The sequence below is a fragment of the Capricornis sumatraensis genome, chromosome 14 (genome assembly GCF_032405125.1).
Source record: "Capricornis sumatraensis isolate serow.1 chromosome 14, serow.2, whole genome shotgun sequence".
Lineage (NCBI taxonomy): Eukaryota > Metazoa > Chordata > Mammalia > Artiodactyla > Bovidae > Capricornis > Capricornis sumatraensis.
In genome coordinates, this window is record NC_091082.1 from 72,189,876 (window position 1) to 72,209,118 (window position 19,243).

The following is a 19,243-nucleotide window of genomic DNA, read 5'->3' on the forward strand; positions in this document are numbered from 1 at the left end:
GTGGCCTTATGGAGGATAGGAATGATTTCCAAGGAAATTTGGTGAAATTAATACAGTACGTATATACCTGGAGAAGGGAATGGCTACTCACTCCAGTATTCTTGCCTGGAGAATGCCGTGGACAGAGGAGCCTGATGGGCTATAGTCCATGGGGTCGCAAAGAGTCGGACACAACTGAGTGACTAACACTTTCACAATTTCATATACCTACAGTGGAATTGCTTCTACCTTTATTTTCGAGGGAATTTTTTTTTTTTTTTTAGTTGGAGGATGATTGTTTTACAGTACTGTGTTAGTTTCTGCTGTGCAACACCATGAATCAGCTATGTGCACACACACATCTCCTCCCTCTCGAGCCTCCCTCCCAGCCCCTGTCCCACCCCTCCAGAGCTTCCCAGCCGGGCTCCCTGTGCTACGCAGCAGCTTCCCAGTAGCCGTCTGTTCTGCACGTGGCACCGTATGTATGTCAGTGCTACTCTCTGTCTGTCCCACCCTCTTCTTCCCTGCTGTGTCCACAGCTCCGTTCTCCACGTCTGAGTCTCTCTACCTGCCCTGCAAATAGGTTTATCAGTACCATTTTTCTAGATTTCATACGTATGCGTTAATATATGATACTTGTTTTTCTCCTTCTGACTTACTTCACTCGTATGACAGACTCTAGGTTCATCCACATCACTACAAATTTAAATAAACTTTTAATTTTAGAATTTAGAGAGAAGTTCCAGATAATACATAGAGTTTCTCCGAACCCCTCACCCTTCCTCTACCACCCCAGTTAACATCTGTAACTGTGGCACACCTGGCAACACTAGGATATCGACATGGGCCTCCTGCCGCTCACTGGAAGCCAGACTTGACTTGGATTTCACCAGTTTCCCACCGGCATCATCTTTCTGTTCCAGGATCTAATCCAGGGCGCCCCACTGCATTTAGTTGTCACCCTAGTCCCCTCTGCTCTGTGACAGTGTCTGAGTCTTTCTCTTTAGGAAGACTGTCCTAGTGTCCCAAGAATGTCCTGCAACCAGGGGTGTCTCTTGTTTTCCTAGTGATTAGACTGAGGTTAAGGGTCTGGAGAGGAGTATCACTGATGTGAAGTGTCTTCTCATCCTATTAAGGAATAAATGGCATCAGTGTGACATTGATGTCACTGGTGATTTTAGCCTTCATCACCTGGTTAAGGTAGAGTTTGGCAAGTTTTCTAGTTTAAAGGTACTGTTTTGCCCTTTCCCTCCTGTTTCCTTCAGAACCGAGTCACCAAGCCACTTTATAGTGATGCCCCAGCCTCCTGTGGGCACACTCCCCCAGTGGGCTGCAGCCACTCCTCTGCCTGGAGAGGCCGTCCTTCCCAGGGCTGTTCTGAACTGCCGGGGGTATCCACACACTGTGAGAGAGAACAGAGGTCCCTCTGACCTTGTGTCGGCGATGTGCGAACCTCAATCCACCTGAACCATCTCCTGCCTTCGAGGCTTGGTTTTTATGACTTCAAAAGTTACCTTGGTGATGGAGTTCCCAGTCAATTCATAAAGGAATTTAAAATTTTTCATTCATAGGGGTTAGCACTAGTGGCCTTAAGAGAGGCCTTGAATGGTTCTTAATTACTCTCCAAATGCTGTTGAGGCTCACCTGGCCATTCAGAGATTGCTGCCTCCATCTGCAAATGGGCACTCTGCAGACTGCAGCAGACACAGGGCCTTTTGGTCTGCTGTGGACCAGACTTTCAGTAATGCAGAGACGGTTTTGTTGTGCTTGATCTTCAGGGTGTGATGCAGGGGACTGTGCCCTACCTGGGCACCTTCCTGACCGACCTCACCATGCTAGACACCGCACTCCAAGACTACATCGAGGTGAGTTCCGGGCCGGTGGTGCAGGTGGGTCTGTAGCCTTCTCATTGGTTGCCCAAGAGAGATACACTTTTGTTCACATCAAGTGGGGCTTCCCAGCTGGTGCAGAGGGTAAAAAATCCACCTGCAGTCCAGGCGATGTGGGTCCCTGGGTTGGGAAGATGCCCTGGAGAAGAGAATGGCAACCCAATCCAATATTCTTGCTGGGAAAACCCCATGACAGAGGAGCCTGGCAGGCTATGGTCCATGTGGTAGCAAAGAGTCAGACATGGCTGAGCGACTGAGTGCACGCACGTGTGCACACACACACACGTCTACTGAGGGTTCTTCATGAACATGGCATTGTGCTAGATGCTATGAGTTATACAGAGATGAGTGACTGCAGCCTCACAATCTCGTGGAAGGTGTATTTCAGAGCAGGCTGTGATGGATGGAAATAGTAACAACTTGAACAGAAATGAAGTGGGAGGAGAGGGGAAGCCTCGATTGATTCCTTAGGCACAGAGGTCATGGCATGGCATTATGAAGGAGTGGGCTGGAGCATTGTCAGTGTTTTATCAAAAGGGAAGTCACTTCTATGTAACATCATTATCAAAGTTAAGTTTCAGTTCTCCAGCTTCTAGTCTCAGTGGGCTGAATTTAACTTTTCGGTCATTGGTCACTGCGATGATTTTAAAAAGTTAAAGGTCAAATCCTGCCCAGTGTTGGGTAGGACTTTGGCAGGTGGAGCTGAGGGAATAATATGCCCCCACGTTCTACCTGCTGGATAGAAAGTCAGTCAAATTCATGGGTTTTCAGGTATCCTTTTTTGTTTCATATTATTACCTTCCCTCTCTGTCTTCTTCTCAAAACGGGAAATGAAGTGAAGCCTAGAAAAACCAGCTGCTTGTTAGTAACAGTAATAGAATATTACATGGAGAAGAGATTTGATATTTGGAATGACACTTAAGGATTTCTCGTGTATTTCTTTATCTCACATTCCTGGTTATCACGTGCAGTCAGCAAGCATTTTACTCTATCATAGTTAGGAGTAGCAGCTATCTTGCAAATTCCCACCTCCAAGTTCATTAGAAATGTTGTGGACATGCTCACTCAGCAGTGTTCCGTATCTATTCACGTCCTCTGCCTCAGGAAACACTGTCAGGGTTGGGGAATTTGGGGGGAGTGACCACTGCTTTAAAAGTTAAATGCAGCCTATGAGACTAGGAGCTGGGGGGGCTGGAGAATTGAAACTTAACTTTGGTGATGAGGTTATGTAGAAGTGACTTCCCTTTTGATAAAACATTGACACTTTGGTTTCCAGTATGAGTCAATGACCATCTGTTTTTGTTGCTTGGTCAAGAAAAAAATAAAGTGTAATGGAACATTTACCCAAGCTTTTGTCTTTACTGGCTCTGCAAGTATATTTGGTTTCCGTGTTGTAAGTCCTTTGTCATTACTGTTTCAGTTCATTTCAGGCATTGTAAGAGAAGGCTGTCCACCTATGTCTTGTCCTGTGATAAAGAATATTTTTCTTTAAGCAAATGATGCTTCTCTTCTTCCAAAGTAGCCATAATTACTGTCATGAATAATTGTGACTTTATTGTCCCTGTGATCTGTTTTAACAAAAACCTAGAAAAAAGAGGGCTATGTTTCAAAGTAGCTTGGTTTGTCATTCTTCTCAAAAAAATTTCTTTCAGGGTGGACTGATAAACTTTGAGAAGAGGAGAAGGGTAAGTAGGAGTCTTGGCTGTGGTTTTCCATTTTACTTCATTTGGACATAAAAAAAAAAAGAAGTGGAGACTTAAGTTTTTTGTTGAGGCAGAAAAAAAAATAACACATATTGAAAATGTATCATATAGCATTGTACTTGGCATGCTCTTTTGCGTTATTGCCCCAGAGCCCTGGTGAGGCAAGTTTTATCATTCTCAGTTCAGTGGTGAAGAAACCAGGACTCCGATGAAGTAACTCGGCCAGAGTTACCCGGTGGCACAGTCAGGGTTCAAATCCTGTCCTGTTTCTCCTGAGCCCACATCTCTTCCTTTACCCCCTCATCATCATCTTCTTTATAATCAGCTGCAGCAATAACAGGTTTATCCCATTAAGAAGAAAGTGTTTCATAAGAGTATATGATATAGAAGGGTTACTAAGGATGGTTAACTCTGGTAGGCCTATTAGAGGAAAGGAAATGGTCTTCATTGTTACATGTGGATAATTATTCTTTTCCTTTCCTATCAGCATAGGAAGGGGCGTTCAACATCAATTTGAATTTTTCTGTGGAAAGTAGAATAGTTCTGTACAGAGAGATAAAACAGAGGTTTGAAAATTTGCTGTGGTTTTAGTGTTAAAATGGTATATTTAAAGAATCCCAAGGAAAATGAGTGAGCAAAATAATAATATTACCCCATGGAACTCTCGTTGTTCTTTAGTTATTCATTCATTCTTTCATCCCAGAAGCGTTTCTTGCAGACCTAACACTGGATGGGAAAGTGGGATAGGTTCAGGGATTGCATCAGAAAAAGCGCGCAGCTCCCTGCCCTCATGAAGTTACAGTGAAGGAGGTAGGTAGGCAAACAGGCAGTTACCATGCAACCTGGTAAGGGCTTACGAGCAAAAGTAGTGGGTATTAGAGGAGCATATAGGAGGGGCATTTATCCCCAACTTGTGGGGTCAGAGAAACTTCCAGGAGTGAATGACATTGCAGTTAAAACCAAAGTTTCAGGAGCTAAGCAGGCTGAACTCATAAGTAACAGGAGACAAACACCACCTGAGACAAACGTAAGTCTTCTGTCCCTGGTAGCATGTGATGATGAATGCTTCTTGCGGATGCTGAGGCCACGGTGGGAGGTCACTGCATGGGAAGTTGACACCTATGGAATCTGCCGGTTGTTGAACTGCTCTGTCTTGTAACCATCAAAACTAATTCAGTTACTGCCTCCACAGTTACCCGTCTTTGTCCTTTCTCTTCAGAATAACCCTAGAAGGGAATCTCTTTCATTTTAAGACTAGCATGCTAAACTTTTGAAAAGTTTGAGTATAAAACCTAAAGCTAAAGCTTACACTCATTGCTGACTTTAAAAAAGTCTTTATTGAAACTTCTAAAGAAGGATAAATAATTTTGGACATAACTGTACACTTGCTTCTCTTATGAGCTTTAAAAGACTGAGTTAAATGATTTACTAGAGTAGTAAAACCCCAAGGATTCAGGAAATCCAAACATTCAAGTTTATGAGGCTCTGGACTATTTAGATATTCAACCCTACCAAAACTTACTTATCGAGGGCATAAGGGTTGAAGAAGATGGGAATGGAGAACTTGGGAGCTTCCTGACTCAGAGTAATTTTTTTTTCTTTTATGTTTTAGAAAGTAGAATTTTAAAATACATTTTAGAAGGATTCATCCTTAAAAAAAAAAAAAAAGTTTTCTGTCCCAAGAATGGAAATGGAAAAGAGAAATAGGAAGTCACTATGATTTCAGGTCATACTTAGTATGGGTCGCCTTGGGAACTTGTTTTATTCATGTAAAAGGCTTTTTCAAATAGAAAGGGTACAAAGCATAGACAAAAGCCAGTGAGTCAGAATTCAAATGTGTGAGTTATTCAGCTGTTATATTTCTAAGGCAGGCAGTTCTTTATAAGCTTCCTTGATGATTTTGTCCATTGTTTATCCTACTGCAGTGTTTTCATGTAGAGAAGATGTATATTTCGTTAGCTTTTTAGTCCACTCTTCGGTGCTCTGAGGGTGGCTCAGATGGTAAAGAGTCTGCCTGCAGTGTGGGAGACCTGGGTTTGATCATTGGGTCAGGAAGATCCCCTGGAGAAGGAAATGGCAACCCACTCCAGTATTCTTGCCTGGAAAATCCCATGGACAGAGAAGAATGGTGGGCAGTCCATAGGATCACAAAGAGTCCGACACGACTGAGTGACTTCATGTTTACTTTCTGCTTTAGGAATTTGAAGTGATTGCACAGATCAAGCTCTTACAGTCTGCCTGCAACAGCTACTGCATGAGCCCAGATCCAAAGTTTATCCAGTGGTTCCAGAGGCAGCAGCTCCTAACAGAGGAGGAGAGGTAGGCAGACCCACTGTCCTTCTGGGTGGAGCTGCAGTGTTGGTCAGAGGAATACGGCATCTGGTTACTCACTTGGCCGTTTATTCAACAGCTCTTCAGTGAGCAGCAACTAGGTTTTCAAAGGATAATGGTGTAGCAGAAAAAACTGAACTGCCAGCATCAGAAAATGTGCTTTCAGATTCTTGTGCTGTACCATTCGTTTATCTTTGTCACCTTGAACAGGTCACTTATTCCTGATCTTGAGGATGCTCTTCTGTAAGATGTCTGTCTGAGAGAATTAAATGTAATCTTTGAGAGAGCATCATTGCCATCACTGTTGGCCATTATTGGTAATTGGCACTAGCTTTGAGCGAGTGTTCAAGGGGGCAGAAGAAACAGACTCATGAAGAGTTGAAATAATAATAGGTAATCAAAGTGCCACAGGACCCACAGGCAGGAATAGTTCACTTGGCCAAGGATGAGGGAAATGGGGAAGAGCTCATAAAGGCATTAACATCTGGGCTAGGTTGTGGAGGAAAGAAAAGATTTCGCCAGGAGAACTAGAGGAGAACATTCCAGACAGAAGAATGTGAGCAAAGGTCAGGTGCCCTGACAAGCTTGACATTTGGAAGTATGGTTAGAACACTGGCGTGTCTGATTCATGAGTGGACGGGTTTCAAAACAGAGGTTGATAAGCTTGGAGAGTACACTGACTGCAGTGCCTTGAATGTTGGCCCATCAGAGGTGTGTAGCTTTACCCCATAGGTCAGAGGGTTAGAGTTCACAGGCCTTATCCAGCCTGTCAGCTGTCTTCACATACTTACATGGTTGAAAAAGAAACAACAGAAGAGGACCACTGTGTCATGGGATAGTTATTTGAAATTGAAATTTTAGAATCCATTGATAAAGTTATAAGGCCTTCCCAGGTGGCTAAGTGGTAAAGAGTCCTCCTGCCAATGCAGGAGACACAGGAGATGTGGGTTCAATCCCTGGGTTGTGAAGATCTCCTGGAGGAGGAAAAGGCAACCCACTCTCATATTCTTGCCAGGGAAATCCCATGGACAGAGGGGCCTGGCGGGCTACAATCCATGGGGTCACAAAAGAGTCGGACACGACTGAGTGACTGAGCAGGCACACAATGAAGTTGTATTGGAACACAGTCCATTCATTTCCCTCTTATTTATGTTTGCTTTCATGCTTTCAAGGCAGAGTCCAACAGTTGCAACAGTTACCACATGGCCTGCAAAGCCTAAAATACTTAATATCTAGTCCTGTACAGAAAACATTTTCTGACCCCTGCTGTAGAACAGGGGATTTCCTTGAAAGTTTCTCATCAGGGAAGGTGAAGTTGACTGAAAAACAAGTATTTGGCCAATGAGGAAATTGAGGTTTACAGAAGGGCTGTAATTTGCCAGTGATAGACTTTAGATTCAAAGTCAGGTCTTCTTGACTCTACAACCTAAGCTCTGAAGGTGGTTGCACAATGTTATGTGGATCCTGTGAACTCTGTAGGCCTGCTTCCTCATTCGAAATGCAGATGTTTTCTGAGGTCCTGTTACATTAAAACCTTTGATTAAAAGCAAAAAAAAGCTCCTTGATTCAGAGTACTCATCAGTTAATGAAGGTTTTGTTTTTGCTATGTATTGAACAGAAAACAAAAAAGTGACTGCCTCTTCTGGTCTGGTGATCAGTATATAAGAACTTCCTCTCTGTGCATCATATTCACCTGTGGAACATGCACACCATGGCCAGTGATTTGAATCAGAAAGTTCAGGGTCAGAATATCAGCTGTGAAACTGACTTTTTAATGATTAAAGGAATCTTGTTAAACATATCTTATTTTTTTGTCCTTGCGATTTATAAAAGCCCTGTATCTAAACTTAGTATTTGAATAATGCCTATATCAATGAATACTTCTGCTTGACCAACTACCTGGATACACCTTTAGGTTTTAAAAAAGTACACAGTATTAGCAACTTATCAAGCTAATATTTACCACTTACCTTCTTCACCTGAACTTCCCAGGAGGCACTAGTGGACCCCTGGGTTGGGAAGATCCCCTGAAGAAGGGCACAGCAACCCACTCCAGTATTCTTCCATGGAGAATTCCATGGACAGAGGACCCTGGGCAGACTATCGTCCATAGAGTTGCAAGAGCTGGACATGACTGAAGCAATTTAGCATGCATGCACGCTTCTTCACCTACCCAGAACCAAGTATATCTCCTAACTAGAGCTACAAGCTTTCATAAGAGACATTTCAAGGCAGACATACATTCTTCTTGTGCTTATGGAAGTTATATCTGCCTGGCATATAGATGTCTGAATCTGGAGTATTTTTAATTTGGGATGTTTTGGCAATTAGAAATGATATTTATATATTTTAATCAATAAAATAACTACCTATGTCTATTTATTGAAGATTAGATCATTTACAAATGTTTCTTTCATTTCCTATAGATAAACAGTAAGTTGAGTACACACACACACACACACGTGTGGGCACACACACACAGACACACAAAGTAATGGGAGGTAGCTGGTAATGGGAGAAGAGATGATTCTTTCCCTGGCCCAACCACAGGCTGAAAACAATCAGGAAAACAAAAGGAGTCAGCTTTGGATACAGCCAGAACCAGCAAATCCATGTGTTTTAAGTCATGCAGAACTAAAGTCTCAACCTATATACCAGTGGGGGTTTGATGGGAGGAGGCATATATGTCAATTTGTAAAATCTGGTTGTTAAGTCAATACCCTCTGACCCTTGTCATAGAACAACATAGTCCATATCTTGACTTTGAACAGTCAGAGCCTTCCTCTCAAAGGAAGCCAGTGAATCGTGTGGGTTTAAATCTGTTCACTTCCCAGGCTCCATCCTCACAGGCTCCCCTCTCTCCCCAGCTACGCCCTCTCGTGTGAGATCGAAGCGGCTGCCGATGCCAGCGCCACATCGCCCAAGCCTCGGAAGAGCATGGTGAAGAGGCTCAGCCTGTGAGTACCATCCTGGGGTCCTGGGGCCCAAGGGGGTCCCATCAGAGTGGGAGAGGGGGAGGATATCCAACAAAGTTCCCCTACGCCCGTTCACTCACTTGTTAAATCATTAATCTGTCCATCACGACTTCAGTACATTTCCTAGATCCATTCTTCCCCACTGTTCTCTCTGGCCTGAACCACCATCATCCCCTGCCTGGACCACACTCCAGCAAGACCCTTACTGACTTCTGACCCCACCCTTGCTCCAACAGTTCTATTTTCCACCCAGTAGTCTGGTAGTGTGTTCAAATGTACCCCAGATTGTATCACTTCCTTGCTTTAAAACGTCTACTGGTCTTGTTTTAAGGTGGCACCCGAATTCCTTATCCTGTTTCACTAGGCCCAGCGTGATCTTCCCCAGTCTTCTTGCCACCTTTCTCTGTCTGGAATCCCCCTTGTTCACCACGATCCAGCCCCACCCACCCCCCAGCCCTCCTTTAACCTCCCCAGGCTCCGTGCACACTAGACGCACCAGGTGTTTGCACTAGATGTCCCCGTGACCTGGCACACGTTCTCTCCGGACTCGCTCCTTCAGATGTTGGCACAAGCATTACCTCCTTAAAGAGCATCTTGTCTAATGTTGCCATCACTCCCAGCCATGCCCATTGTCTCCTCCGGTGGAATGTAAGCCGCCTGAGAGCAGGAACCTTATCCATCGTGTTCATGGCTGTTTGTCCAGCTCAGGGCCAGGCGTAGCTAACTTAACAACACCTGTCTCCCTCTCAGTACAATCCAAAGTCTTCACAGTGGCTCTCAAGCCCCTTCCAGGGCCTGAAGTGTCATCCCAACCCTGTCCACGTGTCTCGCCCCGCCTGTCCTCACCTTTCCCCTCTCTGTGCACTGCAGTCCCCCCTGCCAAGGCTGCCCTGAGCTCACTAAGCACACCCATTTTCATTTGCTGTTTCTTCTGCCTAGAACACTGTTCCCTGGATAGCAAATGGCTCAGTCCCTCACTTACTCCAAATCTTTGTTGAAATGAGCCTTCCCTGACCACCTTATATAAAACTGTTACCTGCCCTTGGCACCCTCTCTCATCCTCACCCACTATGAATTTCTCCACTGCATTTACCTCCAGTTGACATGCTGTATTTGGATGTATCTATTTATTAAATGGAAGGCAAACTCTATGACGGCAGACATTTATGTCTGTTTTTGGTTCATTGTTAACCCTGGAAATTGGTGTCCCATACATAGTAGGTGAACAATACATGTTTATTGAATGAACAGATTGAGTCATGTGCTAACACTATTATGAGAACAATACATGTATTTCTCATCTGATGCATAAAATAACCTACTAGGTTCTACTATCATACCAAGTTTTTTTTTTTGGCTGCACCATGAGGCATGTAGAATTTTAGTTTCCTAACCAGGGATTGAACCTGCACCCGCTGCATTAGAAGCATGGCATCTTAACCACTGGACTGCCAGGGAAGTCCTGATAACCAGTTTTATAAACTGGGAAAATAAGGCACAGACAGGGTGAATAGAATGCTAGTTATTGTCGGATGTGGGCTCAAATCCAAGATTTGGCTCTAGAGCCAGGGTTATGACCCTTTAACTATCTGTCTAGTGGAGAAATACCTCCTGGAGGAAGAGGAGAAGGACATAGGAAATCGGAAGTAAGAAGTGGAGGAGGGGAGAAGATGAGGTAAGGAAGGAAGAAAAGGAGGAAAGAGTGAGGGGGAAGGAAGGGAAGGAAGAGAGACGTCAGTATAATTAGACCCCGTGCTTTGAATGTGGCAAATTTTATGGAAGAGTCTTAAGAGAACCTAGTCTCTGTCTTGAAGCTGATCTCATAGACATTAAACTCTGATAGACATTAGACTAATGAATCTAATGATGGCTAGAGAGACTAGTTGAAGGAAGCAAGGATTCTCATTTGATTAACAAAGTTGTTCTTCCCTGCTGAAGATGTATACTTGTGTCTGATCCTTTCACTGACACAGTCTGCGTTGGCCAGGAGTTTGGCTCCTCCCCCGACAAAGCCTCAGTAGTGCTTGGAGGTCCAAGAAAGGAAGCGACATGAAAAATGGGTCAAGAGGTGGTGCGATGGAGTTGAGACAGAGCAAGGATATGGTTTTTAGGTCTTGGAATTTAAGCTTCTAATTCCTTAAATTATTTAATAAAAAAATCAAGCCTATTCTCATTGTTTCTACTCTTGTTATTTTCCATAGAATATGTTAGTCACTTAGTAGTGTCCAACTCTTTGTGACCGCATGGACTGTAGCCCCAGGCTCCTCTGTCCATGGGATTTCCCAGGCAAGAATACTGGAGTGGGTAGCCATTCTCTTCTCCAGGAGACCTTCCTGATATAGTCAGTGCTTATTTGGGTTTGGACCCATTTGCTAGTTTCTTTACATGCCATTCCTTCTTGCATCTTATGCCTTCCTTACTGTTGTTTATTAATGGTAAATAGTCATTGTCTGAAAAAGTCTTTGTTTTGCCCTCACTCTTGGAGTCATACGGTATAGAGTTTCAAGGATGACGGTTATTTTCATGCAGCACTTCAAAGCTGTTATTCCATATCTTCTGACCTCTGTTGTTGCTTTTGAGATGTCTGGTGTGTGTTTAATTTTTGTTTTTGTGTATCATGCCCCCTGCCCTGTTGCTTTTAAGAATTTCTTTTGTCTTTAACAAACTGCTGTGCAGGTTAAGTGGGGATTTCATCTTATTTATCCTATTCAGGGTGTTTTTCCTGGATCTGAGGATTCATGTGGTCCATTAGTTCCGGAATCTCTTCAGACTCTTCAGATATGGTATTTTTTCCATTCTATCATTTGTCTTCTTCTGGGACTCTCCTTACAAACATTGCAGGCATTTCTTCCATTCTCTGTGTCTTTTAACCTCCTTTGTTATTCATGCCTTTATATTTTGATGCTGATCTCTGAGGATTTTCTTCATACCTGTCATCTAGTTGACAGTTTTTCTTTTCAGTGTCTGTTTAATCCTTCCACTGAGTTTTTAAATTTAAATCACTACCTTTTTGTCAGAGTGCCTTGCTCTTAACCACTGTTGCAGTTTTTCTCGTATGTTTGTAATGTTTTTCAACGTATTTGTTTTATAGCTTGACTCGTGGTAGACATTCCAATTATTGAATGAGTGAATGAATGAATGATTAGTTTGTTTCTGACAGTTTTTCTAAAGTTCTCAGGAGTGTAGACTTGCTGTTTTGGGACTGTGGTCCAGTGGTTAAGATTTCACCTTCCACTGCATGGGGTGTGGGTTTGATCCCTGGTCAAAGAGCTAGGATCCTGCATGCCTCGAGGCCAAAAAAAAAAAAAAAAAAGATCATCTAGACTTTCTGTTGGTTATGCTTCTCTCTTTGGATAGGTTATTTTCTTGTGTGTATATTGTGAGTTCATCTTTATCAGGGAATTCTCTGCAACCTAAGTTGAAGATATATTCCTTCAGAAAGGTTTTTTTTTTTTTCTTTTAAATACTAGTTTCTTCAGAAGGATCACTGGCCAGAGAGTTCCTAGTTCTTAGATTAGCTAAGTAGCAAATCTGAATGAGGTGCTGGCTAAAATCACATATGATTTAGGGGAGAGATTTTTCTCCTACCTAAGCTCAGGCCAACAGATAAATTTTCCTGCTGTCTTCCTATGTCAGTAGGAAGATTTTTTTTTTTTTAACCCATCTTATTACTAAGGGTACAGATAGCCCATTGAGGATCCTGGCTCTGTATAAAGAATGTCAGTACTAACTCTCTACCTCACATAAACAGAAGCCCTCATCTTTGGACCTTGTGTACGTGTTAGAAGCCATGTGCTGAGTTTGCCAGGGTTGGCACCTCCCACTCCCCATCCAGAGCAGCTGCAGAGTTAGCTTGCACGTTCTGGTTTTCAGTTCCCTTTTCGTTTCTAGCCTGCAGGGATTTTCCTTACTGTCTTGTAAGCCCAACTTTGAAAAGAATTTGTAATGCTTCTCATCTAGTTGTTTAATGATGAAGGGGTTTAGGTTATTTTAGTTCACGGGATTGTTGGAGAAGAAATCCTCCTGCTTGGTTTTTTGTCCAGCACAGGGCCAGCCTTCTTTTTTAGCCTCTTGGAGTTCATTTTATGGTGGGAAGTGATAGGAGTATGGCCACAGTACTTTGATCCTGCCAAAGTGGTCCAGGAACTCTCAAAAAAATGGAGAACGATTGACCCAGGAAGACCTCAGATTAATAAGGTCCTTCCTCCAGCTAAGCAATGTGTGTCCTTTGAGGTTAGAAATAACCTGTTGGGACAAGATGTTTACGGCAATCTATTAGAAACTGGGCAGCAAATCTTTTCCTAAGATAATAATGACAGGGCACACAAAACTGAGAAGACATCAAGGACTTATTAACACAAAAATACTTGCTTAATCATGGATTCCAGATTTTTATAAGCCCGAACGCCTGGTGTTATGTTTTCTGCAGACTGTTTCTGGGGTCGGACATTATCACCAGTAGCACTCCCACCAAAGAGCAGCCCAAGTCCACCACCAGCGGGAGCTCTGGTGAGAGCATGGACTCCGTCAGTGTGTCATCCTGCGAGTCAAACCACTCAGAAGTGGAGGAAGGCTCCATCACTCCCATGGACACACCCGATGAGCCTCAAAAAAAGGTATATCCTTAACCCTTTTCCATAATTCCTGACCTAGCGTTTGCCACATGAGGAATGTCTGTTTTCTGGTTGATCTTGCTAGAGGATTTTGCAAGTCATGTTTTGAACTAGGTGTTATAAGCAGCGTTCAGTCCAGGGACTCATTCCTTATTATAAAAAGTGTCCAGAAGTGATAAGGCTGTTGGTTCCTTCATTGAGCCTTTGAAACATCATTCTACACTCACATCCAGAGGCAGCTGAAGGACTGTGACTTGTAACGTGATCTACCCTTTATTCGGGAGATGGAGAATTGTCTTCAAAGGAGCGAAAAGTCAAGAGCCAGAGATTGTCAGTTTCTTGGCAGAAACTCATCTCAGCCAGGCTTGTCCCGTAGTAGTGCTACAGAGAAAACCAGTCCAGACTCGGTGCCCTCAAGCAGCAGCTGTTGTTCTCTGTCCTGCGTTTGCAGGCTGCTTGGTTTGGCTTGGGCTTGGTCATGATTTGGCCCAGGTCTTCTCTGCCTGCCTCTTGTGGTTTATGGAGTCACCCCGGGCCTGCTCTTAGCGTGCTACATTGGATGAGCAACAGGGCATTGCACGTGCCGAACAAGCCTCCACATGGGCTCTATCTACCAATATTTATTTTCCAAAGCAAAGTTGTGTGGCCCAATCCCACATAAATAAATGAGGTGGGGAACTGTACTCCACTTCCAGTGGGAGGAAGTGTGGAGTCACAGGACATGGGAGCAGGGGAGGGGGAGGAATGGGTAACAAGGATACAATCTGCCGTGTCCCCCAAAAGGGAGAGTGATGAGAGGTGATAAAGGAGTTCTCGGGGAGAGTCTTCATGTCCGTGGCTGTGGAAAGAAGTGAAAAGAAAACCAAAAGTCCACATGCATCACCTATACACACCTGCTTCAGTCTGTTGATCAAGGAGCTTGGATGAGAGATGTCAACTTTGACGTGACTAGAACTTGCACCATTTGGGGGAGGATCTTGCCTGGCTAGACTTGCCGTATAAGTGACTACTGGCCCCTTAGCTTATGCTGAGACCAGTGAGGTAGAGTGTTGGTCGCAGTCTCTTCGTTTTGGTTAGATTTGCCGTTCTGTAAGGGGGCGTGTGTGCCGCTTCACATTGTGTTATAAGCACCAGCAGCAAATTGGAAACCCTCAGATGACCTTGTCACTAAAGTAGTCAATCCAGGAAGGGCTCATTAGGCCTGAGATGACTCAGATGCTGCCCCAGTGGGATTTCTCACCTTCCTGTTCTGAAATCTGGAGACACATCTTTAATGCTCCAAATATTGAAGGAAAGCTCTGCAAACACCCACGGACTGGCTGTTCTCTCAGGCATGTCTCCCTAACCAGGGCTGGAGTCATCCTTCACGACTTGACATTCAGCACTGAATCTGTCGGAAATCTGGGGTGAAGTGTCATCACTCACCTTGTGACAGGTTCTTGGACTTTGTAGGCCCTGTTTCCGATGGACTTTGATGATGGACGTTGTGCAGCAGTGACAGCTATTGCCCCCATTGCTGTGGGGTTTTTCCCTGTGCAGGAAGGACACGGAATCATGCTTGTATCTGTTGGTGCTGTGGACGTACCCGCAGGTCCTGGTCATCCCTTTAAAACTGTGCAGAAGCCCAGCGTGTGTCCTGTGCACCCCCCTTGCCGTGTTCTTTTTGTCTCCTCCCTTACACGCTGGCTCTTTATAATTTCTTGTACAAGTCATGAATTTTAATTCTTTGGCTGAACCTTTCTCAGAGTCACAGATTTCTCTAGGTTTAAAAATGAGTAATTGAATGGGATGCCAAGTAATTGCTGGGCTGCAGAAGCTTAGGATGTTAACCGGAAAGGCTTCATTTCTGCTCAGGGCTTGGCTGGCCCAGGAGACCTCCGTGGCTTCTCCCTACCCTGAGGTCCGGCAGCCCTCCACACCCTGCCTTTCCCTTTGGCTACACTGTGAGGTCACTCTTTTGAGTAAAGTGTAATTTGCATTCCTTCATCTTGGTTCCCCTGATTATGATTTCTAAACATTCACTTCACATTTGCTCCACATTACTTAGATTCCCAGGAAGAATTTGGGCTCATAAGGTGGTCTGTTTCATGGTGCTATAACCCAGGCATCGTCAAGGCTGTATCTTGAATATAAATATCTTTAAAATCATGAAAAAATCTAACAAAGGAAAAAAAATTTATGTGGAGGAAAGGGAAGGGGGAAAAACTGAACCAGTAATTGAAAAATGGACCCTCTTCGCTACTGTGTGGTACACCTGCAAGCAAAGTCAGGCTGTTAAATTATTCACCACCAGTTAGTCCTCGAATTGAGCCACTAAGGTAATTCACTTGGGAAGCTACGGGAAAAAAATAAGAAGCCATATTATGATAGAGCTTCAATTAGACTTCTGCATACCAGAGTTGTCACGTCAGCTGACTGGCTCTAATTAAACTAGTGATGCAGTTGAATTTAATATACGGTTATGCAATAGGAAAAAGCTCATAGGAAATAAAATAGAGTAGACTTCAGTTTACTTGGAGGCCAGATTATCAGAAAACTACATTTCTGTACTTTGTTTCCATGGGAGGGTAGGTGGGTATAAAATAAATTAGTAAGTGTTCTATTTTTTAAATGACCTCCAGATTATCTTATTGGATTAATGTGGTATAATTTAGCTTAGCTCACTGAGAAATTATTTGTAATTGTCTATAATAAGAATTGATATTTTAAATGATTCAATTAGTGATTTTTTTTTTTAATTTGGAGGGGGAATACCACCTAATGAGTTAGGGACCTTTAACTCTAGTATAGCATTCCTTAATTATTCTTAATGTGCAACATGAAAATGTGTACAGTTGGTTCTAGAAACAAATGTGGTTAAGGGTAGGCTGTGTTCCCTTGGGCAAGTCACTCTGTTTCTCTGAGTCAATTTCTCTCATATTTATAATGCTCTGAATTTTGTTCTTGAGATAAGACATCCAGAAGCTCATCACAGACCTCCCAGTGCTGAGCATCCCTGAGCCTGGCCTACTGTGTTCTTTCATCTTATCATGGACTGTAGCCGGGGCCTTGGTTCCGCCCTTGCTGGGTGAGCCTGGCCGTGGGAGCCAGGAGTCTTGAGCCACGTCCTGATGGTGCTGTCAACACCTGTGGCCTCAGGTTCCTCAGCAGCAGAAAGAGAGTGGGGCCAGGTGGTCTCCAGGGCCCTTTCCAGGGCTAATGTTCCATGCAGAGCTGGATAATCTGTGGTCCTTATCTTAGAAATGTCTAAAAACACAAGCCATTTCTCTCCTGCTCTGAAAGCCAATGGTGAAGTAGAATCACAGTAGGAATGATATCTGTGGGCAGGTCAAACATTCTTCTTGCTCAAGGCAGGAGGATTGGGCTTTCCTCTTGCTCTGTAATCTTCCGGCTTCTTTGGGGAGTCAATGTTGCCTCTAGTTTCTGGTATCTGCTGCCATCTGCTGGTTAACCTCCTTCAGAGCAGCTAAAAGCTCCTCGGAAGAGAGAACCGCCTTGCCTCCCAGGATGCAGAGTGATTCTGCCCTGGGTTCTGAATCATTGACAGGCCTCTGCCATGGGAGTGCTTCCATCAGAGATGAATTGCATGTGTGCTGTGGGCTGTTGTAGAGCAAATAACTGAAGTTTATTAGTCTCGACATTGAACTCTGCTTTGCAACTTAGTGCACTGTTGGCCAAGGTTCTAACAGTTCAGTTTCCTTCTGGGGTGTGTTTACTCTTCCAGCTCTCCGAGTCCTCCTCCTCCTGTTCCTCCATCCACTCCATGGACACAGCTTCCTCAGGGATGTCGTCCTTGATGAACCCCCTCTCCTCCCCTCCGTCCTGCAACAACAACCCGAAAATCCACAAGCGCTCTGTCTCTGTGACATCCATTACCTCGACAGTGCTGCCCCCCGTTTACAACCAGCAGAACGAAGACACCTGCATAATCCGCATCAGCATAGAGGACAACAATGGCAACATGTACAAGAGCATCATGGTAAGGCTCGCAGATCACCAGTGCTGAGTACTCACCTGCCGTGTCAGCATACGCATGTGCATTCGTGCCAAACGAATATGTGCCACATGAATCAATGCCAGAGTCTCCCCGGATATAAGGCTAATAGTATGTTCTTTAAACTTTGTATTTTATATCGAAGTATATAGCCAGTTAACAATGTTGTAATAGTTTCAGGTGCACAGCAAAGCGATTCAGTTATGCATACACATGTATCTGTTCTTTTTCAAATTCCTTTCCCATTTAGGTTATTACAGAATATTGAGCGGAGTTCCATGTGCTGTACAGTAGGTCCTTTTTGGTTATCCATTTGACATATAGCAGTGTGTACATGTTCCTCCCAAACTCCCTAACTATCCCTTTCCCCAACCCTTCCCCACTGGTAACCATAAGTTCCTTCTCTAAGTCTGTGAGTCTGTTTCTGTTTTATAAATAAGATCATTTGCATCATTTCTTTTTAGACTCTGCCTATAAGGGATATCATATGATATGTCTCTTTCTCTGTTTGACTTGCTTCACTCAGCATGACAATCTCTAGGCCCATTGATGTTGCTACAAATGGCATTATTTCATTCTTTTTTAATGGCTGAGTAATATTCCATTGTATATATGGACCACATCTTCCTTATCCATCCCTCTGTCGATGGACAGGTTGCTCCCACATCTTGGCTTAGACTAATAACATGTTTATATGAAAATGTGCATATCAGCAGTGTATATAAGATACGGTTTTTTTATGTCTTAAAAGTTGCTAAGCCTTATTCATCCAAGTCATTGTCACCTTCTTCAAAATTCTCAGTTGGGGTGACTATATAAATGTATCCCAGGGAGGACGCAACTGCTGCACACCTCCTTGGACGTCTTCCCAGGGACTTACGTGTCCACATGTCTAATTGAATTGCCATGCATCCTTAGCAACATCCTTGGTGGTAGCAGTTTTCTCCTCTAGTCACTTGGAGTCACATACAGTATAAGTGGAGATCAAGCTGGATGTATAGTTTGTGTCCACAAGGAACTATACTTACAAATAAGTGAGACTGGCCTTTTTGAGCCTCTTGTAAAAATGGTGTGTTTCTGAGCATAGTCCCTAAAATGTGTTTTAAATAGTGGCAGTCTTTTTGGATTACGAACCATGCCTCTCCTGGTAGTAACCTTGGGTATGTAAGGTCTGGTGTGTTTATTACAAGAGCAGACTCTTTATCTTAAAGGACATAATGTATTAAAGAGCAGACTCTCTCCACCTGAAACTGATACAATAGTATCATTCAAATGAAAGAAAAGCAGACTCCCTGTAGTAAAATCACACAGCGACTCCTGTATCTCTCCCCAGCTTCATCACTTGCCTTCTTTGAAGGCACACTGACTACTTATGAGCTCAGCTCTGAATATGACATAAATGATCTGGAGGCACTGTCTTTGAACATCTAAAGAAAAGCTTTACTAAAGCATTCACTGAATCAACAAAATGTTTCACAACCATTCAGTTCAGTTCAGTCACTCAGTTGTGTCCGACTCTTTGCGACCCCATGAATCGCAGCACGCCAGGCCTCCCTGTCCATCACCAGCTCCCGGAGTTCACTCAGATTCACGTCCATCAAGTCAGTGATGCCATCCAGCCATCTCATCCTCTGTGGTCCCCTTTTCCTTCTGCCCCCAATCCCTCCCAGCATCAAAGTCTTTTCCAATGAGTCAACTCTTCGCATGAGGTGGCCAAAGTACTGGAGTTTCAGCTTTAGCATCATTCCTTCCAAAGAAA

The 19,243-nt window shown here is 43.7% G+C and overlaps 1 protein-coding gene across 5 annotated transcripts in view; it reads left to right on the forward strand.

The window, feature by feature from the left end:
- Positions 1-19,243, forward strand: part of RGL1 (ral guanine nucleotide dissociation stimulator like 1) — a 171,035-nt gene that overhangs the window by 142,387 nt on the left and 9,405 nt on the right. For 4 of the 5 annotated variants that reach the window (XM_068986492.1, XM_068986494.1, XM_068986493.1 and 1 more), the window contains 6 exons: positions 1,758-1,844; positions 3,521-3,553; positions 5,769-5,890; positions 8,770-8,859; positions 13,307-13,493; positions 17,215-17,469. In XM_068986492.1, the coding sequence (XP_068842593.1) occupies positions 1,758-1,844; positions 3,521-3,553; positions 5,769-5,890; positions 8,770-8,859; positions 13,307-13,493; positions 17,215-17,469 (774 nt within the window). The remainder of the gene's footprint in view (positions 1-1,757; positions 1,845-3,520; positions 3,554-5,768; positions 5,891-8,769; positions 8,860-13,306; positions 13,494-17,214; positions 17,470-19,243) is intronic. The other variant, XM_068986495.1, reaches the window with a different exon arrangement.